The sequence below is a fragment of the Heterodontus francisci genome, chromosome 9 (genome assembly GCF_036365525.1).
Source record: "Heterodontus francisci isolate sHetFra1 chromosome 9, sHetFra1.hap1, whole genome shotgun sequence".
Taxonomy (NCBI): Eukaryota; Metazoa; Chordata; class Chondrichthyes; order Heterodontiformes; family Heterodontidae; genus Heterodontus; species Heterodontus francisci.
In genome coordinates, this window is record NC_090379.1 from 102,206,590 (window position 1) to 102,231,716 (window position 25,127).

Here is a 25,127-nt window from a genome sequence, read left to right on the forward strand (position 1 = left end):
ATGCCTGTCTAAACTAAAACCTTCTGCACTTCCGGGGACCGTATCCCTCTTCCCATCCTATTCATGTATTTATCAAGATGCCTCTGAAAGTTCCAAGCACTCATCACCCTCTGTGTAAAGAACTTGCCTCGCACATCCCCTCTAAACTTTGCCCCTCGCACCTTAAACCTATGTCCCCTACTAACTGACTCTTCCACCCTGGGAAAAAGCTTCTGACTATCCACTCTGTCCATGCCACTCATAACTTTGTAAACCTCTATCATGTCGCCCCTCCACCTCCGTCGTTCCAGTGAAAACAATCCAAGTTTATCCAACCTCTCCTCATAGCTAATGCCCTCCAGACCAGGCAACACCCTGGTAAACCTCTTCTGTACCCTCTCCAAAGCCTTCACGTCCTTCTGGCAGTGTGGCGACCAGAATTGCACGCAATATTCTAAGTGTGGCCTAACTAAGGTTCTGTACAGCTGCAGCATGACTTGCCAATTTCTATACTCTGTGCCCCGACCGATGAAGGCAAGCATGCCGTATGCCTTCTTGACTACCTTATCCACCTGCATTGCCACTTTCAGTGACCTGTGGACCTGTACGCCCAGATCTCTCTGCCTGTCAATACTCCTAAGGGTTCTGCCATTTACTGTATACTTCCCACCTGTATTAGATCTTCCAAAATGCATTACCTCACATTTGTCCGGATTAAACTCCATCTGCCATTTCTCCGCCCAAGTCTCCAACCGATTTATATCCTGCTGTATCCTCTGACAATCTTCATCACTATCCACAGCTCCACCAACGTTTGTGTCGTCCGCAAACTTACGAATCAGACCAGCTACATTTTCCTCCAAATCATTTATATATACTACAAACAGCAAAGGTCCCAGCACTGATCCCTGCGGAACACCACTAGTCACAGCCCTCCATTCAGAAAAGCACCCTTCCACTGCTATCCGCTGTCTCTATGACCAAGCCAGTTCTGTATCTATCTTGCCAGCCACCTCTGATCCCGTGTGACTTCACCTTTTGCACCAGTCTGCCATGAGGGACCTTGTCAAAGGCTTTACTGAAGTCCATTTGGACAACATCCACTGCCCTTCCTTCATCAATCATCTTCGTCACATCCTCAAAAAACTCAATCAAGTTAGTGAGACACGACCTCCCCGTCACAAAACCATGCTGTCTCTCGCTAATAAGTTCATTTGTTTCCAAATGGGAGTAAATCCTGTCCCGAAGAATCCTCTCCAATAATTTCCCTACCACTGACATAAGGCTCAGCGGCCTATAATTTCCTGGATTATCCTTACCACCCTTCTTAAACAAAGGAACAACCGTGGCTATCCTCCAGTCTTCTGGGACCTCATGTATAGCCAATGAGGATACAAAGATTTCTGTCAAGGCACCAGCAATTTCTTCCCTTGCCTCCCTCAGTATTCTGGGGTAGATCCCATCAGACCCTGGGGACTTATCTACCTTAATGCTTTGCAAGACGCCCAACATCACCTCCTTTTTGATAACATGACCCAGACTATCTACACTCCCTTCCCTAGGCTCATCATCCACCAAGTCCTTCTCTTTGGTGAATACTGATGCAAAGTACTCATTTAGTACTTCGCCCATTTCCTCTGGCTCCACGCATAGATTCCCTCCTCTGTCCTTGAGTGGGCTAACCCTTTTCCTGGTTACCCTCTTGCTCTTTATATATGTATAAAAAGCCTTGGGATTCTCCTTAATCCTGTTTGCCAATGTCTTTTCATGACCCATTTTAGCCCTCCTGACTCTTTGCTTAAGTTCCTTCCTACTGTCTTTATATTCCTCAAGGGCTTTGTCTGTTCCCAGCCTTCTAGCCCTTACGAATGCTTCCTTTTTCTTTGTGACAAGGAGTCTAGCGCATAGGTTGGAGTTTTGGACAACTGTCCTGGGGTTAGAGAAGAATAGGAGTTCAAATTGGGTTGCTAACTGCAGTATTCCATTAGAGGAGCTCAACAGGAGTCGTTAATGTTAAAAATAACGTTGCTGAATGGTCTGAATCAAGACACTGTCTGTTAAAGCTATCCACATAACCACACAGGTATCTGTTCCTTACTTGACTGGACACTCTGTGACAATAATCTGTTTTTAATCTTGCTGCAGTGTTACATACCTGAAGCCTGTCTCCAGTTAAAAGATCAGTTCCATGTTCAAGTCAAATATGCCTGCCAAGAACGGCAAACCAGAAATGTTGAACTCAAAATGTCAAAGGTAGTGGTGGTTGGAGACCTATATGTGGGGAAGACATGCCTTATTAACAGATTTTGTAAAAATGTATTTGTCCGAGACTACAAGGCTACAATTGGGATTGATTTTGAAATCGAGGGTTTGACCTTGGTTCAGGAGATCAGGATGTAGAATCGGTTTGTGTGAAGATCAGGAATAGTAAGGGAAAGAAGTCACTTGTGGGACTGGTCTACAGGTCTCCGAACAGCAATCACAATGTAGGACGAAGTATACAAGAAGAAATATCGGGTGCTTGGGATAAAGGGACGGCAATAATCTTGGGTGATTGTCATCTAGATATAAACTGGAAAAATCAGATTGGCAAAGTAGCCTGGATGAGGAGTTCATAGAATGCTTTCAAGATACTTTCTGAGAGCAGCAGGTTCTGGAACCAACCAGAGAGCAGGTTATATTAGACTTGGTATTGTGTAATGTGACAGGATTAATTAATGACCTCAGAGTAAAGCCACCTCTAGGTAGCAGCAACCACAATATGATTGAATTTTACATGCAGTTTGAAAGAGAGGAGTGGGTCTAAGACTAGTATTTTAAACTTGAATAAGGGCAACTATGTGGGCATGAAAGCTGAGCTAGCTGAAGTGAACTGGGTTACTAGGCTTTTTTTTATTCATTCATGGGATGTGGGCGTCACTGGAGGGCCAGCATTTATTGCCCATCCCTAATTGCCCTTGAGAAGGTGGTGGTGAGCTGCCTTCTTGAGCCGCTGCAATCCATGTGAGGTAGGTACACCCACAATGCTTTTATGAAGGGAGTTCCAGGATTTTGACCCAGCGAGAGTGAAGGAATGGCGATATAGTTCCAAGTCAGGATGGTGTGTAACTTGGACAGGAACTTGCAGGTGGTGATGTTCCCATGCATCTGCTGCTCTTGTCCTTCCAGGTGGTAGAGGTCGCGGGTTTGGAAGGTGCTGTCTAAGGAGCCTTGGTGAGTTGCTGCAGTGCATCTTGTAGATGGTACACACTGCTGCCACTGTGCGTCGGTGGTGAAGGGAGTGAATGTTTTTGCATGGGGTGCCAATCAAGCGGGCTGCTTTGTTCTGGATGGTGTCGAGCTTCTTGAGTGTTGTTGGAGTTGCACTCATCCAGGCAAGTGGAGAGTATTCCATCACACTCCTGACTTGTGCCTTGTAGATGCTGGACAGGCTTTGGGGAGTCAGGAGGTGAGTTACTCGCCGCAGGATTCCTAGCCTCTGACCTGCTCTTGTAGCCACGGTATTTATATGACTACTCCAGTTCAGTTTCTGGTCAATGGTAGTCCTTCGGATGTTGATAGTGGGGATTCAGCGATGGTAATGCCATTGAATATCAAGGGGAGATGGTTAGATTCTCTCTTGTTGGAGATGGTCATTGCCTGACACTTGTGTGGCGCATCTCCTGTGATAAATTGAGCAGTGACATCTTTAATCCTGGCAGCTGCATGAACGTGGTAGAAACTGATGTTCCAGTTGAAGAACCTGCATTTGGGTGGCACAGTGACGCAGTGGTTAGCACCGCAGCCTCACAGCTCCAGCGACCCGGGTTTGATTCTGGGTGTTGCCGGTGCGGAATTTGCAAGTTCTCCCTGTGACCGCGTGGGTTTTCGCTGGATGCTCCGGTTTCCTCCCACAGCCAAAGACTTGCAGGTTGATAGACAAATTGGCCATTGTAAATTGCCCCTAGTGTAGGTAGGTGGTAGGAAAATTGAGGGAAGGTGGGGATGTGGTAGGAATATGGGATTAATGTAGGATTAGTATAAATGGGTGGTTGATGGTCGGCACAGACTCGGTGGGCTGAAGGGCCTGTTTCGGTGCTGTATCTCTAAATAAAAAATAAATAAATGTTACTTGCCACTTATCAGCCCAAGCCTGGATATTCTCCAGGTCTTGCTGCATTTCTACACGTACTGCTTCAGTATTTGAGGAGTTGTGAATGGTGCTGAACATTGTGCAATCATCAGCGAACATCCCCACTTCTGACCTTATGATTGAAGGAGGGTCATTGATAAAGCAGCTGAAGATGGTTGGGCCTAGGACACTACCCTGAGGAACTCCTGCAGTGATGTCCTGGAGCTCAGATGATTGACCTCCAACAACCACAGCCATTTTCCTTTGCGCTAGGTATGACTCCAACCAGCAGAGAGTTTTCTCCCTGATTCCCATTGACTCCAGTTTTGCTAGGGCTCCTTGATGCCATACTCGGTCAAATGCTGCCTTGATGTCAAGGGCAGTCACTCTCACCTCACCTCACCTCTTGAGTTCAGCTCTTTTGTCCATGTTTGAACCAAGGCTGTAATGAGGTCAGGAGCTGAGTGGCCCTGGCAGAACCCAAACTGAGCATCAGTGAGCAGGTTGTTGCTGATCAAGTGCTGCTTGATGGCACTGTTGATGACACCTTCCATCACTTTACTGATGATTGAGAGTAGACTGTTGGGGCGGTAATTGGCCGGGTTGGACTTGTCCTGCTTTTTGTGTACAGGACATACCTGGGCAATTTTCCACATTGCTGGGTAGATGCCAGTGTTGTAGCTATACTGGAACAGCTTGGCTAGGGGTGCGGCAAGTTCTGGAGCACAGGTCTTCAGTAAAATTGCCGGAATATTGTCAGGACCCATAGCCTTTGCAGTATCCAGTGCCTTCAATCGTTTCTTGATATCACTTGGAGTGAATCGAATTGGCTGAAGTCTGGCATCTGTGATGCTGGGGACTTCAGGAGGCGGCCGAGATGGATCATCAACTCGGCATTCTGGCTGAAGAATGTTGCAAATGACTGCTTATCTTTCGCACTGATGTGCTGGGCTCCCCCATCATTGAGGATGGGGATATTTGTGGAGCCACCTCCTCCAGTTAGTTGTTTAATTGTCCACCACCATTCACGACGGGATGTGGCAGGACTGCAGAGCTTAGATCTGATCTGTTGGTTATGGGATCGCTTAGTTCTGTCTATTGCATGCTGCTTATGCAGTTTGGCATGCAAATAGTCCTGGGCTGTAGCTTCTGGTGCTGCTCGTGGCATGCCCTCCTGCACTCTTCATTGAACCAGGGTTGGTCTCCTAGCTTGATGGTAATGATAGAGTGGCGGATATGCCGGGTCATGAGGTTACAGATTGTGGTTGAGTACAATTCTGCTGCTGCTGATGGCCCACAACGCCTCATGGATGCCCAGTTTTGCATTGCTCAATCTGTTTGAAATCTATCCCATTTAGCACGGTGATAGTGCCACACAACACGATGGAGGGTTTCCTCAATGTGAAGGTGGAACTTCGTCTCCACGAGGACTGTGCGGTGGTCACTGCTACCAATACAGTCATGGACAGAAGCATCTGCGGCAGGCAGATTGGTGAAGACAATGTCAACTATGTTTTTCCCTCGTGTTGGTTCACCCACCACCTGCTGCAGACCCAGCCTAGCAGCTATGTCCTTTAGTCCTCAGCCAGCTCGGTCAGTAGTGGTGCCACCGAGCCACTCTTGGTGATGGACATTGAAGTGCCTCACCCAGAGTACATTTTGTGCCCTTGCCACCCTCAGTGCTTCCTCCAAATGGTGTTCAACATGGAGGAGTACTGAGTCATCAGCTGAGGGTGGGCGGTAGGTGGTAATCAGTAGGAGGTTACCTTGCCCATGTTTGACCTGATGCCATGAGACTTCATGGGGTCCAGAGTCGATGTTGAGGACTCCCAGGGCAACTCCCTCCCTACCGTAGACCACTGTCCCGCCACCTCTGCTGGGTCTGTCCTGCCAGTGGGACAGGACATATCCAGGGATAGTGATTGCAGTGTCTGGGACATTGTCTGTAAGGTATGATTCCGTGAGTACGACTATGTTAGGCTGTTGCTTGACTAGATGTGGGACAGCTCTCCCAACTTTGGCACAAGCCCCCAGATGTTAGTAAGGAGGACATTGCAGGGTCGACAGGGCTGGGTTTGCCGTTGTTGTTTCGGTGCCTAGGTCGATGCCAGGTGGTCCGTCCGGTTTCATTCCTTTTTATTGACCGTAGCGGTTAGGTACAACTGAGTGGCTTGCTAGGCCATTTTAGAGGGCACGTAAGAGTTAACCACATCACATGTAGGCCAGACCAGGTAAGAACAGCAGATTTCCTTCCCTAAAGGACATTAGTGAACCAGATGGGTTTTTACAACAATGGACAATGGTTTCCTGGCCATCATTAGACTAGCTTTTAATTCCAGATTTATTAATTAAATTCAAATTCCACCTTCTTCTGTGGCGGGATTCGAACCCATGTCTCCAAATAAATACCCTGGGTCTCTGGGTTATTAGTCCAGTGATAATAGCACTACGCCACCACCTCCCCTTGGAGACAGATCAGTAGAGAAGCAATGGCAGACATTCAAGGGGATATTCAGAATACTCAGAATAAGTATATTCCTGCTCTGAAGAAAAATTCTAAGGGGCGGTCCCACCATCTATGGTTAACTAAACAAGTTAAGGAAAGCATCAAACTTAAGGAAAAGGCATATGATTGCTTAAAGATGAGTGGCAGTTCAGAATATAAAGAATGGCAGAGAATGACTGAAAGGTTAATCAGCAGAAAGAAATTAGAGTAGGAGAGGAAGCTCGCTAGAAATGTAAAAGCGATAGCAAGAGTTTCTACAGGTATTTAAAAAGGAACAGAGTAAGTAAAGTGAGTTAAAAACAAGAAATGCTGGAACCACTCAGCAGGTCTGGCAGCATCACAGATGCTGTGGTTCCAGCATTTCTTGTTTTTATTTCAGATTTCCAGCATCCGCAGTATTTTGCTTTTATTTAAGCAAAGTGAGTGTTGGTCCTCTGAGAGTGAGAATGGGAGGTAATAGTAGATAATAAGGAAATGCCAGATGCAATGAACAAATATTTTGCTTCTGTCTTCACTATAGAGGATACAGAAAACATTCCAGCAATAGCTGTAAATCTGGAGGTGGAAGAAGAGAGGAACCTGGTGAAATTACAATCACCAGGGAAGCGGTACTGACCAAACTGATGGAGCTGCGGGCTGACAAGTCCCTGGGTCCTGAAGGACTTAATCCTAAGGTCTTAAAAGAAGTGGCTAATGAGGTAGTAGGTGTTAATTTTTCAAAATTCACTAGATTCTGGAAAGGTTCCATCAGACTGGAAAGTTGCAAATATAGCCCGTCTATTGAAGAAGTGGGGGAGGCAGAAAACAGGTAACTATAGGCCAGTTAGGTTGACGGCTGTTGTGGGGAAAGTGTTAGAGTTGATCATTAAGGAGGTTGTAGCTGGACACTTAGAAAAACTCAAGGTAATCGGGAATAGTCAGCATGGTTTTGTGAAAGGGAAATCATGTTCAACGAATTTGTTGGAGTTCTTTGAAGGAGTGTCATGTGCTGTGGATAAAGGGAAGCCCATTGACGTACTGTATTTGAATTTCCAGAAGGCATTTGACAAGGTGCCATATAAAAGGTTATTGTGAAAAGCAGGAGCTCATGGTGTTGGCAGTAACATATTAGCATGGATAGAAGATTGGCTGGCTAGCAGAAAACAGAGAGTATACATAAATGGGTCCTTTTTTGATTGGCAGGATGTGACGAGTGGAGTCCTGCAGTGTTCTGTGCTGGGGCCTCAACTTTTTACAATTTATATTAATGACTTAGATGAGGGGAGCGATGGCTTGGTAGCTAACTTTGCAGATGACACAAAGATAGGTAGGAAAGTATATTGTGAAGAGGACATAAAGAGGTTGCAGACCGATATAGATAGTTGAGTGAGTGGGCAAAAATCTGGCAGATGGAGTATAATGTGGGCAAATGTGAAGTTTTTCACTTTGGCAGGAAGAATAAAAAAAGCACAATATTACTTAAACGGAGAACGACTGCAGAATTCCAAGGTGCAGAGGGATCTAGATGCTCTAGTGCAGGAGTCACAAAAGGTTAGTGTGCAGGTACAGCAGGTCATAAAGAAGCCGAATGGAATGCTATCCTTTATTACGAGTGAAATTGAAAATAAAAGTAATGCTTCAATATACAGGGCATTGGTGAGACCACATCTCGAATACTGTGTGCAGTTTTGGTCTCCTTATTTAAGGAAGGATGTAAATGTGTTGGAGATGGTTCAGAGGAGGTTTACTAGATTGGTACCTGGAATGAGCGGGTTGTCTTATGAGGAAAGGTTGGACAGACTGGGCTTATTTTCACTGGAGTTTAGAAGAGTGAGGGGAGTCTTGTTTGAAGTTTATAAGATCCTGAACGGTCTTGACGAGATGGATGTGGAAAGGATATTTCCTCTTAGTTTTAGTTTAGAGATACAGCACTGAAACAGGCCCTTCGGCCCACCGAGTCTGTGCCGACCATCAACCACCTATTTAGACTAATCCTACACTAATTCCATATTCCTACCATATCCCCACCTATCCCTATATTTCCCTACCACCTACCTACACTAGGGGCAATTGCTAATGGCCAATTTACCTACCAACCTGCAAGTCTTTTGGCTGTGGGAGGAAACCAGAGCACCCGGAGGAAACCCACGCAAACACAGGGAGAACTTGCAAACTCCACACAGGCAGTACCCAGAATTGAACCCGGGTCACTGGAGCTGTGAGGCTGCGGTGCTAACCACTGCGCCACTGTGCCGCCCTGTGGGTGAGTCTAGAACTAGGGGGCACTGTTTTAAAATTAGGGACGCCCTTTTAGGACAGAGATGAGGAGAAATTTTTTCTCTCAGAGGGTTGTGCGAATTTAGAATTCTCTGCCTTAGAAGGTGGTGGATGCGGGGTCATTGAATATTTTTAAGGCGGAGGTAGATAGATTCTTGTTTAGCAAGGGAATCAAGGGTTATTGAGTGTAGATGGGAGTGTGGAATTCGAAACACAAACAGATCAGCCATGATCTTATTGAATGGTGGAGCAGGCTCGAGGGGCCGAATGGCCTACTCTGCTCCTAATTCGTATGTTCGTATCCACTTTTCGGGAGAGACTTTTTAAAGCCTGTGCTATAGCGAAAGAACACCTGAAAGCAGCTCAGCAAAACATTGAAAGGCCAATAGAAAGGCTACAGCCCAAGAATTTAAACCAGGGGGCCAGGTTCTGGTACTGCTACCATTACAGGGTGAACTCCTAAAAGCCAGATTCAGTGGCCCCTACAGTGTAGGGAAAAAGGTCTAATTAATATACCTGTCTGAAGGAAAAAGATTGTGCCACATAAATATGCTGAAAAAATACCACAGTCAGGAACCAGATATACCAGTAAGTGTACGTGTGGTGGTGAGAACAGTGGAGACAAACTTGGGAAGAGAACCCAGAAAATTCTCATAATAAAAGCAAAATATTGCGGATGCTGGAGATCTGAAGTAAAAACAGGAAGTGCTGGAAATACTCAGCAGGTCTGGCAGCATCTGTGGAGAAAGAAGCAGAGTTAACGTTTGAGATAAGTAATGCCAGTCAGGGCTGAATTGTTAACTCTGCTTCTCTCTCCACAGATGCTGCCAGACCTGTAGAAAATTCTCAAATTGAAGCCCCTGCTGTAAAATTGGAAAACACTGAAATTTTAAGGAAACAAGATACCATATTTGACTATCTTACCAGCAGAGAAAGGACCTAGTAACACTGCCAAGGAAATTTGAGGATGTTTGCATGGACAAACCCAGACGTATCTCTAACTAAATACAATGTGGATATAGTAGAAACCCCATCCATAAAATAAAGCCCTTATAGGCTGAACCCCAATAAATTGGCTCAAGTCCAAAGGTTTTGTGCTGGAGGCAGGATTCCAGGCGCCCGGCTGAAAAGGTGGGGGGAGACCCCACCTCTGCTTTTTCGTGCCGCTCTGGAGCGATCCTCTGGTCTTTTCGAATCAAAGTTTCAGGGGCAGGATCCCTGTCCCTTTAAAGGTTATAAAGGGAGAGGGATCCCACCTCCAAGAGCTGGCCAATCACAGGGCCGGCAGCTCAGCAGTATCAGCAGCACCACTGGAAGCGGTGGCCACTGCTGGTACTACAGAGACATTGGACCCAGGCCAAGTGGTGGAACCCCGGGACAGAGGTAGCGGAGGTGGGAGGTGGGTTTGCCAGAGCCAGTTCGGAAGCCATGTTGAGTAGGGAGGGGGTTTGAGGGAAGGTTGGTTGTGCAGTCCAGGGAGAGGGGATCACAGGGGTAACGTTTCCGGTGGGAGTCCTCCATGGGCCACAAAGAAGGGACCCCCCAAGCCCACAGAGAGGGCGCCTCGTTTTACAAGACGTCCTCCTCGCGTGATGAAGGCCACCCCTCCAACCCCCCCCACCTCCCTTACCACTGGTAAGATCCCAACGACAGCAGGAAGAGGTCCTTAATTGGCCATTAATAGGACACTTAAGGGTCTCAATTGGCCTCGGGGAGGGAGGGCTGTCATCGGCCTATCCTGCCCCCGGGAAGATCACTGGGCGAAAGGCTCTCCACCCTGCCGTCACCCCCACCACCCATCGCGATGCTCCGTGCCCCCCAACCTCGGATATCGCCTCAGGGGGCGTCACAAATCCCGGCCAATATATGCTGGACATAGATTTAATTGAACCCACCCACAGCAACTGGGGCTTCCCTATTGTACTAATACCCAAACCCAACAGATCAACCAGACTTTGCATTGACTACTGCAAAGTCAATGCAGTAACAAGAACAGATTCCTATCCACTCCCTGCTATTGATGTAGGAAACTCCACCTACATTAGTAAAATCTGAGAGGATACTGGCATGTCCCCATGACCACCCAAGCAAAAGCAATTTCAGGATTTGTGACTCTCGATGGCTTATTTCAATGCAAAGTAATGCCATTCAGTCTGAAAAACGCCCCAGCCACATTCCAGAAATTAATGAACCAGATGGTAGCTGGTTTAAACAACTGCGTCATCTACCTGGATGACCCGTTAGTTTACAGTGACACCTGGAAAGACCACTTGAACCATTTAATGGAACTCTTTAAAGGTCAACAGAAAGCTCACCTATTGGCCAAAATTAGCAAACAGCAAATTTGCTAAGGCTAAAGTAACCTGTTTAGGCCACATTGTAGGCCAAGGTTGGGTGTTGCCAAGGGTAGTTAGCAAAAGTGCAAGCCCTGGTAGATTTCCCCATTCCCAAAACAAAGAAGGAAGTAATGTGTTTCCTGGGAATATGTGGTTTCTACTGAAAATTTGTGCCAAATTACAGCCCCTTAGCTGCACCTTTAACTGACTTGTTGAAGAAAACTGGCATTCTTCCCTCTCTCTTGCTGGACAAGGTAGCACACAGTAGAAAGGAACAGAGAAGAACCTGAGGGAGACAAGGACGCCTCCACCTCCTCAGCGTTACAGAGTAGATGGCTCTCAGCTTCATGGGACTGGCTGCAACAGAGCCTGTACCATCTGACATCATTGAGAGCATTGAGGATGATGACATCATCCTGCCTTATGCTACTTCTCAACTCTCAGCACCCCTAATCCTGCTGTCTGGCATGATGAACAAGCTGCTGATGGTGTGACCATGGAGCTCTTGAAGGTTTTGGGCAAGAGATGCAGGGGGAATGTTAGGAAGAACATTTTTTTTACACTGGGTGGTCATGACTTGGAACTCGCTGCCCACAGGAGTGGTGGATATGGAGACAATCCATGATTTCAAAAGGAAATTGGATGGCAACTTGAAGGAAATAGACTTGCAGGGCCAGGGGAATCGAGTGGTGGAGTGGGACTGACTGGATTACTCTGTGGCGAACTGGCATGGTTGCGATGGGCTGAATGGCCTCCTTTTATGCCGTAAATGACTTTGAGATCCAGATACCCCACCTCACCCTCACACACTTAAAAATTCTGCCAGCCTCACACACATTTCTCACTATCTCCACATATTTCAGCTATTCAACTATGGCAGGCACAGCACCCAAACACAGTGCAACACAGTGTCCCCTAGTCCTTGTACCATTAGTTAATGGGAACAGTTTTTCCTTGTCTAACTTATCTAAGCCTGTCATAATCTTGTACACCTCTTTTAAGTCTCCCCACAATCTCCTTTGCTCTAGGAGAACAACCCTCGCTTATCCAACATAACCTTGAAACTAAAATCCCCCATCCCTGGAACCATTCTGGTAAATCTCTTCTGCACCACCCTCTCAAGGATCCTCACATCCTTCCTAAAGTGTCATGACCAGAACTGGATGTAATACTCTAGTTGGGGACTAACCAGAGCCTTATAAAGGTGCAGCATAACTTGCCAGCTTTTGTACGCAATGCCTCTATTTATGAAGCCGACGAGAAACCACTCTCTCAATATGTCCTGCCACCTTCAAAGATCGATGCACATGCAGCCCCAAGATCCCTTTGTTTCTGCACACTCTTTAGAACTGTGCCATTAAAATATATTGCCTCCCCCTATTCCTTCTTCCGAAATGCATCACCTCACATTTGTCTGTATTAAATTCCATCTGCCTATTCTGCTGGCCTATCTATGTCCTTTTGCAGGCGGTTCATATCATCCTCACTGTTTGCCACACCTCCAAGTTTGGTGTCATCAGCAAATTTTGAGATTATACCCTGTATTCCAAGATCCAAGTCATTTATATATAGCAAAAAAAGCAGTGGTCCCAACACTGACCCTTGGGGAATACCACTGTTTACCATCTTCCAGTCTGAAAAACAATAATTTACTACGACTTGCTGTTTTCTGTCCTTAAACCAATTTTTTATCCAATTGGATATTGACCCTCCTATTCCATGTGCCTCAGTTTTGTTAACTAGCCTTTTATGTGATACCTTATCAAATGCTTTCTTAAAGTCCATATTTAACAACATCCACCTTATTCCCTTCATCAACCTTCTCTGTTACTTCATCAAAAAATTCATTTCGATTAGTCTAGCATGATCTTTTTACAAATCCATGCTGGCTCTCCTTACCTAACTCAAATATGTCCAAGTGTCTGTTGATTTTTTCCCCTGACTATTGCATCTGAAACCTTGCCCACCACGGATGTTAAACTAACTGGCCTGTAGTTGCTCGGAATTTCCTTACACCCTTTCTTGATTAAGGGTGTCACATTTGCCACTCCCCAATCCTCTGGCATCTCCCCCATTTCCAAGAACGATCAGAAGATTATGGAAAGCCCTTTCATGATCTCCATCCCCACTTCCTTTAGCAACCTGGGATGCAAGTCATCTCGACCAGCCTTTTTAATACCTTTCCCCCCTCAATTTTTACCCGATCCATTGCCTCTATTCTCTCCACTTTTACCGATATTTTGTCAGATTTCACTTCCTTAGTGAAAACTGATACAAAGTGCTCATTAAGTATGTTAGCCTTGCCCTATGCCTCTTAGCATATATTACCCTCTTTGTCCTTAATAGGCCCCACTCCACCTCTTACTACCCGCTTACTATTTACATGCTGGTAGAAGATTTTTGAGTTCCCTTCTGTGTTGACTGTTCTCATGTTCTCTCTTTGCAGGTTTATTTTCCTCTTCACCTCCCCTCTTCAACTTAATAATTGTATATGTTAGGTATGAGACCTGAGTTCTGGGGAGTACTAATGAGTGAGTGATGGAGGTGTGGTGCATTGGGCACCGTGAGAGCTGGTGGTGTGATGGGTAGGAGATGTCATGTGAGGATTTATTCACTCACCTTGACCACCTGCTTAAGGTCATTCAACTTCTGGCACTGCTGCCAGATACTTGGGTCCATTGACTTCTTTGGCCAAATGCTCCTACTTCCTTCTGAGGTGGTCATGGAGGGCTTCCTGGCCCCCCCCCGGGGAACCATTGCATCTCTCCTCCTGCCCAACTCCACCACTGAGGCCTCCAGCGATGCAACTGTCAATCTGGAGCCCTCTTTCCGTCTGATGTTCCATTATCCACATTTTAAATTGCAGCAATATTATTCAATGCAACTTCCCTGTAAGAGGGACAGAGTGTCTTTAAGAGCAGAAGCCTGGCTGCTATTAGCCCAATACTATTTGGCCCTCTGCAAAGTGCAGAGGAAGCCAGCAACACAGCAGACACTCAGCCCCATGCTACAATCACAATCATGAGGTGGCAGCACCAAATTTACGTGTTGCTTACTTCCAGTGGAACCAGTGCAAGCAGGTCATGAATTGTGACCCCCCCCCCCCCCCCCCACCCACTGCCCGAAAGTGACATTCCCATTACATTGGCCCCCATAAGAATGAAAAAGTAGGCAACTGCTGTCACCAGCATTGTGGTGGAATAAGTTAACAGAATTCTAAGGCAAACTTAGAAACACGAGTTGGTCATTCAGCCTCTCAGGCCTGTTCTGTCATTCAATTAGATTATGGCTGATCTCTATCTATATCCCTTAATAACCTTACTGAACAAAAATCTATTGGTTTTCCACAACCGAGGATGACCCACCACCACCCCCTCCCCATCCCAGCTTGGTTGACAGGACCCTCAGCCATGTACATTCACACCCTTTCCCCTCTCTCAGAAGCACGATAGGTTTCACCATGTCCTCACCTTATACCCCACTCGCCTTCACATTCAACGGATTTTCTTTTGCCATTTTCAACACCTCCAGAATGATACCACCACCAAACTTATCTTCCCCTCCCCCTTCAGCATTCCAAAGGTACAATTGTTATATTCTAGAAACCCAGGTGGTAAAAGATAGAGCTGGAAACAATCTTTACACAATTTTATAAGCATTTATTTACAGAGATGAATTACAAACATGCGTTTCCTAAGGAAACAACTGCAGTTTCAGTCTGTTCTTATTTATAGGAGCGCAAGTAAATCCCAGTTATTGCCCACCAGCTGCATGCAATTAATATAGAATCAACACCATTCTCTGTGTGACACCCTGGTCCACTCCTCAATAATCCTGAACACCCCCTCCCCTACCCACAACACCTTCCCATACAAGTGCAGAAGAAGATGTACCTTTCACCTCCTCCCTTCGGACTGACCCCAAACACTCCTTCTGGGTTTACTTGCAATTCTTTGAATTTAGTATACCGTATTCACTTCTCAAGATGCGGTCTCCTTTACATTGGGAAAACTAAATGCAGATTGGGCAACTGCTTTAAGGAGTACTTCCATTCAGTCCAGTAGTGTGACCTCAAGCTAGTTCATTTTAATTCTCCATCCCACTGATATCCTAATCTCTCTCTTCTCGGCCTCGAGGAACAGCACATTATCTTTCAATTACGCACTTAACCTCCAGACTCAACATTGAATTCAACAATTTCAGATTGTAACTTCTGCCCCCATTACTTTTTGCTTCTTTTTTTAGAAGGCAGCTGTTGGTGATGATTCTGCTTATCCCAGTTACACCTAGACCCAACTTTTGTTTCTTTACTTGTCCAATTACCATCTCCTTTTTTGCCTTGCACCATCATTTTATTTCGCCCGCCTTCCACCCTGTCACAGACCTTCCCTTTTGTTCTTTCCTCCCCTCCCCCCTTTCTCTGCCTTTGTACATGCTTAAAATTGTTACATCTCTAACTTTTTCCAGTTCTGATGAAAGGTCAGCGACCTGAAATGTTAACTGTTTCTTTCTCCACAGATGCTGCCAAACCTGTTGAGTATTTCCAGAATTTTCTATTTTTATTTCAGATTTCCAGCATCTGCAGTATTTTGCTTTTGGAAAAATTAATTGACTTCAGTTTTAAAATTTTCGATTGCTTCCTAACATTATCCCTGAATGGCCAGCTCTAATTTTGAGGTTATGCCCCCTTGTTCTGGACTCCCAGACAAGAGGAAATAGTTTCTCTCTATCTACCCTATTAATTTTTTAATTCAACTTAAACACCTCAATTAGATCACCCCTTAATCTTTTATACTCAAGGGAATACAAGCCTTTGCAACCTGCTTTCATAATTTAACCCCTTTAACCCCAGTATCAATCTGGTGAACCTGCACTGCACCCCCTCCAATATAACCTTTCTGAGGTGTGGTGCCCAGAACTGAATGCAGCACTCCAGATGGGGTCTAACTATATAACTCTAAGTTAACTTACACCCCTTTGTATTCCAGCCCTCTTGAGATAAAGACCTTTTAAATAGGTTTTTGTACCTAACCACTAACTTTTAGTGATTTCTGTGCACAGATTCCTAAATGTTTCTACTCCTCCACAGTTCTTAGCTCCTTACCATTTAGCAAATAATCTGATCTACTTTTCTTAGGTCCAAAGTAGATAACTTCACACTTCCCCACACTGAAATCCTGCTACGGTTTTGCCCACTGACATGATCTATCAATGTCCCTTTGCAATTTTCTGTTCCCAACTTGCTGTGTCTCCTAACTTAGTGTCATCAGCAAACTTGGATAGACTGCTGTCTATTCCCTGCATTTTAAGAGTCCACCGCCGAAGTCGGTGGCGGACGTAAAAAAATGCGGTCTGCCCACACGGGCACTGCGTCACGGAGCTGCCGCGATTTCAAACGCAGCGGCTCACTTGCATGGCTGCGGCGCCTGCTCCCCGTGATGACATGGTGATGGTGGGCGAGCCGTCATCAGCAACGGCGTCCGGCGTCAAAACACAGGCGCCGGCGCCATTTTTAAAGGGCTTACAGCCCTCAATGCAGATTTAAAAATTAAAAGGTCAGGTCATGTCATTTACCAAAAAACAGAATAAAATTACCTTTTAATTCATTTTCCTAGCCCCCGCCCCCCCCCCCCCCCCCACCCCGTGGCATTTGCAGACATTCATGCCCTTCTCCCCCCTGGAATTCAAATAATGAGAATTTGACCTTACCCCTCCCAAAGTTCAGCAACTTTGCCTTTTTCCCCCTCTCCCCCCTCCCACACAGAGAAAAAATCCCCCTCCCTACAGGTGTTGTGCCACGTTTCCTCGAACGGGGATTCGAAGGTGCGACATTGTCGGCCGCCCGAAGGAAGATCAGTGCGGCGGATAAGGAGGCGACGGGACCCTCATTAAATCAGGTATGTAAATTAGTATTGAAATGGGGGTCCCGTCGCCGAGTGGCGGGGCAGCCATCACGAGGCCTTGCACAGGGCCTGCCACCGTCGGGGTCAGAGGCGGGCCTCTGCTGCACCTATCTTCATTGCCCTCCCACCACCGTTCCCGATGGTGGTGGGGGGGGGGGGGCTTTAAAATCCAGCCCTACAAGTGGCGATCAGAGGCTGGGTATTCTGCAGTGAGTGACTCACCAGCGATGCCCACATCCCATGAATGAATAAATATATTATTTTTAAATGCTGCCAATCGTAGTGCATTTAATATATATATTACAGATATTTAAATAGTTTTAGATTGGTAACTCTGAGTTTGAGATAAAAATCTAAAATTCTTTGTGGCAGTCAAATTTTGAAAAGCATTTCTCAGTCTGTTGTTCAAATTATTGGAGTCTGTCTAAAGCCATCAAAAAGAGATGGGCAATTCATTGAGACATTCTGTGGACAGTCAGCAGCAAACCACCTTGTAATAGGACCTTGTATCCAGTCCAGTTTACTTTGCAATCTAGCGTAATTGTTATTACCTATCTTCCGAGGAGAGATAGATAAGTTGGTAACTACTCTAAATCTGTAATATTTCATTGTTCAATTCACTTTACTGTTTAATAAATCTCTTTGGAAGTTTACAGCTTACAGTTGAGTAGAGTGTTTATTCTGCTACCTTCCGAAGGTCTCAGCTTTGGGCTTCACACATGGGCAGTCGTGACATGGCTGATTTGACATAACTGCCAAAGATGGAAAAGGGATCCTTCCTCCTTCACAAAAGGCAAATGCAGCACATACCCAATCGGATTCCTGGTGTAAGTAGAAAACTAAGCAAAACTGGCATTTCAATTGCACCTTTCATGACTTCAGGATGCCTCCAACCACATTACAACTAATTAAGTACTTTTGAAGTGTAGTGTAATGCAGAAAACATGGCAGCATATTTGCACATAGCAAGGTCCCACAAACAGCAATGAGATAATGACCAGAATATGTTAAGGTGATGTCAGTTGAGGGATAAATATTGGCCAGGACACCAGGGACAACTCCTCAACTCTTCTTTGCAATAGTACCATGGGGATCTTTTATGTCCACCTGAGACAGTAGACAGGGCCTCAGTTTAATGTCTCGTCCAAAAGGCAGCATCTCCAACTGTGCAGCACTCCCTCAGCATGGCATTGACATATCAGATAGAATGCACAGTCAAGTCTCTCGAGTGGGTCGTGAACCCATAAGCTTCATGATTTAGAGACAATAGTACTACCCACTGTGTCAGGGCCAACACAGCAGCTTAGCCTATGGATTCTCAGTACTGGGCTGATGACATCCAGCAGGATGTTCACATCCGAATGTAGTGGTAGTATTCCCACCTGAATCAGAAAGGTTGAGTTCGGGCTCAGCTCCAGACAGCTCCAGCCAGCAGAGTTTTGAATATTGGGTCGATATCCAGCGTCCAATGGTGTGGTTGTCTTAAAGATATGTGGGCCTCCTTAGCCTTGGTGGTAGCCCACCTGAGAGAAGTTATTCTGGAGATTAAAACCATGAGAAAGGCATTGGGAAATCAGTACTCCTTCCCTAGTGAGTGATTCAACTATCTCATGAGTGAGACTTGAGTTAGGCCCTGCCCTCGGGCATAATAAAACAGACAGATGGGCAGACCCAATAAGATACCTGGGGCGGAATTGGGGTAGTGTCAACTTAAACTGCAGATGACAACTGTCCTTCTTGGCAGGTAAAATCCCACACCCAGATAGCAAAAAGAAAAAAAAGTAACAGATACTAAAAAAGGCAAATATAAACAATGATACAATCAGAGGGCACATGCACTCTGTAGCAATGGCTCAGTTGGTAGCATTCCCACTCTAGAGACTTAAGCACATAATCTAGCCTGACTCTCCAGTGCAGTACTGAGAAGGTGCTGTCTTGGATATGATGTTAAACCAAGGCCCTGTCTACCCTTTTAGGTGGATGCAAACGATCCCAGAGCACTACTCTGGCCAATATCTGTCCCTCAGCCAACACCACTAAACAGATTATCTGGCCATTACCTCATTGCTCCCAAAGCCACAACCTCCACTCCCTCGAAGAACAAGAACATCAGATGCACGGGGACACCATCCTACTTATTTTTATTTAGAGATACAGCACTGAAACAGGCCCTTCAGCCCACCAAGTCTGTGCTGACCAACAACCACCCATTTATAGAAATCCTACATTAATCCCATATTCCCTACCACATCCCCACCATTCTCCTACCACCTACCTACACTAGGGGTAATTTACAATGGCCAATTTACCTATCAACCTGCAAGTCTTTGGCTGTAGGAGGAAACCGGAGCACCCGGCAGAAACCCACACAGTCACAAGGAGAACTTGCAAACTCAGTACCCAGAACTGAACCTGGGTCACTGGAGCTGTGAGGATACAGTGCTAACTGCTGCACCACTGTGCCGCCCCAATTTCCATCCTGATGGAAATATATCCCTGTTCCTTCAGTGAGGCCAGGGCAAAATCTTGGAACCCCCCACCTAACAGCACACTTGGAGCATCTTCACCACACGGACTGCAGTGGTTCAAGAAGGTGGATCATTGCCATCTTCTCAAGGGTAACAAGAGATGGGCAATAAATGCTGGCCTTGCCAGTGATGCCCACATCCCAAAAAATGTTTTTTTAAAAGACCTATGACAATAAACTAACTTATTGAACTTCTTTTGGCCTGGATGTAAACAAGTATCTAGATATCTATGTAAGTAAATATTCCACTAAATAGATCTTTCACAAAATTGGCACGTATGTACTTTAAAGGGTAATACAGAAAATCATGCGGAATGAGGCTTCCAAACATCTATTCCAGTTAGGTGACAAAGCTGACGTTTTCTTCCGAAATGAAGGCATTTAAGATCGTCAGAGGCTGTGAGTGAGTGAGTGACTGAGTCAGCTTGTTAGCTGCCCAATTTTCAGTGCGAATTGCGAGGTGTTTGCTGACATACGAACTTCCGCATCTGACAGCAGTTGCAGCTCTGGGATCTTGCGGCAGAGAGAAAGAGAGCAAGGAAGGTTGCAGAGCAGGAGCTCCATGCAGAGTTGTCTGGGTGTTCTAAGTTCGCAGCTCACCCATGAGAAGCATCGCATGATGCTTCACCGCAAGTCCTACACAGTCACTGAAACCTCCAGGACGAAGAAGAACTGCAGCCCTCAGGCACAGCAAGACAGGTTTAGCATGGTGGAGCTGAGCTCCGCTGCTAATACTTCCGCCAACCCCTCAAGCAAGCAGGGTGAGAATTCCGTCTGCAGACTGAGAGCGTCCCGAGGAGAGCTGGACAGGGTTGAGTTGGAGCCTAGGCTGCACCTTCTCCCTAATGTCCCTCAGCTCACCGTCACCTCGGATGAAGGGACAACCCAGGACAGTCTGGAGATGGACCTGGACCCCAACTCCAACATCAAAGTGTGCCGCAAGCTCTCCAGCTCGTCTCTCTCTTCCACCGGATCCTCACTCTTCGAAGAGTCTGAGGATGACCTGCTCGCCGACAGTGACAATCACATCAAAGGCCACGGCGATATGGAGCAAGAGGACATGAATCTGGTGAGTAAAAGTGTCCAACTTTCACTTTTGCATCAGGGAGAATGGCAAGAGGCTTCTAAACTTAAAGCAGAAGGACTCCGAAAAAATCAAACAAGGTCTTGGAGATGGTGTAGAGGAGATCTGCCAGAGATTTATGTGGAGAGACTGGAGAAGCTGGGATTGTTCCCCTGGAGAAAAGAACTGTCTAATTAGTCTCACTGGGCTAGAGGGGAGATTTAATAGAGGTACTCAAAATCATGAAGGGCTTTGAAGAGTAGATAGGCAGAAACTGTTTCCATTGGCAGGAGGGTTGGTAACCAGAAGACACAGATTTGATATAATTGGCCAAAAAAAAAATGCAGTGAGTTTTTATGATCAGGAATGCACTAGGTGAAAGGGTGGTGGAAGTTGATTCAATAGTAACTTTCAAAAGTGAATTGGATAAAAAAATTGTAAAGGACAAATTTGCAGGGCTGTGGGGCAACAGTAGGGGGAAGGGATTAACTGGCACAGCTCGCACTGGCACCAAAGGCCAAATGGGCTTTTTCTGTGTTGTATGATTCGATATTGGAAATCTGAAAACAAAATCAAACCTCTGGAAACACTCAGCAGGTCTGGAAGCCTCTGTGGTCAGTCAATGCTTCAGGTCTTAGGAACTCAAAGTTTGGCAAACTCATGTTTCTCCACAGATGCTGTTTGACCTGCTGAGTATTTCCAGACATTTCTGTTTTTGTTTAGTTAACAGAACAGAAAACTGTGACCTTGTGTTTATTATCCACACAAATACTGTGAGAAGCACTTATGCCTTGTCAGGTGCAGTGTGAACTAAATGAAGGAAATTTGTTCCCAACGCCTGGAGGAGTAGGTGTGAGTAACTATTCTGTAATGTGGTTTCACAGACAAATCTGATCTGTTTTGTTTACTGGAGGAGGCAGAACAACAACTGCTTTAATACAACACACACAGACAAACATAGACAGACACTGACACACAAACAAACACAGGCAGACAGACACATACAGACCTGCACACATACAAACACATATACAGACAAACAACACACACACTCACAAACAGACACTCACATAAACACACTTGCATACACATAAAGACACACAAATATAAACACACGTACAGACACACACACATACACACATAAACACACACCCACACACACACACACACACACACACACACACACACACTCATACACACACACAAATACAGACACATACACATCACACTCACACACACAAACACATGCACGTTCAAAAGCAGACATGCACACACGGACATACAAGGATAGACAGTAGGAAGATGTACAAATATACTTTAAAATGAGACACAGTGAGCTGGCATCACACTGTTTTATTTTCTTCCATTCCTCACTGAAGGCAGTGACTGATGCTGCAGTACAGTTCCACAGGCAGCAGTCCTTCATCAGCTTGTTTAAATGACTGCTCTTCATGTCCAACACAACTTGCATTTATATAGCGCCTTTAAAGTAGTAAAACCTCCCAAGGCACTTCACAGGAGAGCCCCCAAACACAAATAGATATCGAGCCACATGAGATATTAGCAGAAAATGCTAGAAATATTCAGCAAGCGTATTAGGACAGGCAACCAAAAACGTGGTCAAAGAGGTAGGTTTTAAGGAGTGTCTTAAAGGAGGGACGAGAGGTGGGGAGGCTCAGGGAAGGAATTCAAGAGCTAAAGGCCTAGGCACCTGAAGGCATAGCTACCAATGGTGGGATGAAGGGAGTCAGGAATGCACAAGAGGCCAGAGTTGGAGGAGCACAGAGATCTCAGAGGATTGTAGGGCTGGAGGAGATTACAGAGGTAGGGAGGAGTGAGGCCATGAAGGGATTTGAAAACAAGGATGAGAATTTTAAAATCAAGACATTGCCGAACCTAGAGCCAGTGTAGGTCAGTGAACACAGGGGTGATGCGTGAATGGGACTTGGTATAATTTAGTGTATGGGTATCAGTATTTCAGGTGAAGAAAGGATTGAAGTGCTTAAGAAAACATTGAAATACTTAATAAAGCATTGGTGAAGCAGGTTATAATTGTGGATGCTGGTAGAAATTTCTTCATAGCAAGCTGGTCAAATTAGTGTAATTATTTTTTGATTTTTAACGTTTTTAGTCTAATTCTAGCAAAATATATCTCAAAAGTTCTGAGCTTGATACAAAATGCTTAGAAAAAAATGTATTACACTGTTAGCCTATTTCTTAAGGAGCTATATTTGCTGTTTACTTTGCCTCAAATGCATTCAAATATTCATTTTATGTGATTAATCCCATAAGGTGTAGATGACATTTCAAAGGCTTTAGCATCCTCAAACTTTGTGAAAGAGTACTTGGAAAGAAGTTTACAATCATATAAGCAACACTTTTAAGAGAACGTTATTGCATTTATACAAAGCAAGACTTTCATTTATATAGCACCTTTCACAATCACATGCCAAAGTGCTTTACAGCCAATGAAGTACCGTTGAAATGTAGTTGCAATTGTGACAGAGACTTGAGCCCTTATTCCAGGCTGATGGTCCTGTGCAGTACTGAGGGAGTACTGCACTGTCAGAGATGCTGTCCATTGGATAAGATGTTAAAATGAGGCCCTGTCTGCTCTTTCAGGTGGACATAAAAGAAGCCATGGCACTACTTTGAAGGAGAGCAGGGGAATTCTCCCTGCTGTCCTGATTAAAAGAAATCCCTTGACCACGATCACTGCAAACAGATATCTGGTCATTATCTCATTGATGCTTATAGAAACTTGATGTGCAAATTGGCTGCCGCATTTCCTACTTTAAAGTTACTTCATTGACTGGAAAGTGCTTTGGGACATCCTGAGGTCATGAAACCGTAGAAATGCAAGTTTTCTTTATTTCAGGAAAGGCTATTGCTTTGTGGTCCATTTAACTTCCGATTACCCTTAAATTACTGTATGGCCGAGGCTTTAAATCCAGAATTCTAGAACCCAGAATTGACTATGCCTCTGTTAGTTTCTTTTTTCTATTCTTGTACGTGAATAAATCATACATAGAAACAGACCATGCAGCCTAACAGGTCTATGCTGGTGTTTATGCTCCACATGAACCTCGTCCCAGCCTACTTCATCTCACCCAGTCATCATATCTTTCTATTCCTTTCTCCCATATAGAAACATAGAAAATAGGAGCAGGAGTAGGCCATTCGGCCCTTCGAGCCTGCTCCGCCATTCATTATGATCATGGCTGATCATCAAACTCAGTAACCCATTCCCACTTACGCCCCATATCCTTTGATCCCTTTAAACCCAACAGCTATATCTAACTCCTTCTTGAAAACATACAATGTTTTGGCCTCAACTGCTTTCTGTGGTAGCGAATTCCACAGGTTCGCCACTCTCTGGGTGAAGAAATTTCTCCTCATCTCAGTCCTGAATGGTTTACCCCATATCCTTAGACTATGACCCCTGGTTCTGGACTCCCCCACCATTGGGAACATCCTTCCTGCATCTACCCTGTCAAATCCTGTTAGAATTTTATAGGTTTCTATGAGATCCCCCCTCACTCTTCTGAACTCCAGCAAATATAATCCTAACCGACTCAATGTCTCCTCATGCATCAGTCCCGCCATCCCAGGAATCAGTCTGGTCAACCTTCGCTGCACTCCCTCTATCGCAAGAACATCCTTCCTCAGATAAGGAGACCAAAACTGCACACAATGTTCCAGGTGTGGCCTCACCAAGGCCCTGTATAATTGCAGCAAGACATCCCTACTCCTGTACTCGAATCCTCTCGCTATGAAGGCCAACATACCATTTACCTTTTTTACCACCTGTTGCACCTGCATGCTTACCTTCAGCGAGTGGTGTACGAGAACACCCAGGTCTCGTTGTATTTTCCCCTATCTCAGTTTATAGCTGTTCAGATAATAATCTGCCTTCCTGTTTTTGCTACCAAAGTGGATAACCTCACATTTATCCACATTATACTGCATCTGCCATGCATTAGCCCACTCACTCAACTTGTCCAAATCACCCTGAAGTCTCTCTGCATCCTCCTCACAACTCACCCTCCCACCCAGTTTTGTGTCACCTGCAAATTTGGAGATATTACATTTAGTTCCCTCATCTAAATCATTAATATATATTGTGAATAGCTGGGGTCCTAGCACCAATCCCTGCGGTACCCCACTAGTCACTGCCTGCCATTCAGAAAAAGACCCATTTATCCCTACTCTTTGTTTCCTGTCTGCCAACCAATTTTCTATCCATCGCAATACACTACCCCCAATCCCATGCGCTTTAATTTTTACACGCTAATCTCTTAAGTGGGACTTTATCGAAAGCCTACTGAAAGTCCAAATAAACCACATCCACTGGCTCCCCCTCATCAACTCTACTAGTTACATCCTCGAAGAATTGCAGTAGATTTGTCAAGCATGATTTCCTCTTTGTAAATCCATGCTGACTCT

At 45.3% G+C, this 25,127-nt stretch overlaps 1 protein-coding gene across 1 annotated transcript in view; it reads left to right on the top strand.

Moving 5' to 3' along the window:
• Positions 1-20,065: 20,065 nt before the first annotated feature.
• itpka (inositol-trisphosphate 3-kinase A) overlaps positions 20,066-25,127 on the top strand; it is a 77,419-nt gene continuing 72,357 nt past the window's right edge. Inside the window, exon 1 of the mRNA XM_068039610.1 lies at positions 20,066-20,687. Within this exon, the coding sequence (XP_067895711.1) occupies positions 20,181-20,687 (507 nt within the window). The 5' untranslated portion in view covers positions 20,066-20,180. The remainder of the gene's footprint in view (positions 20,688-25,127) is intronic.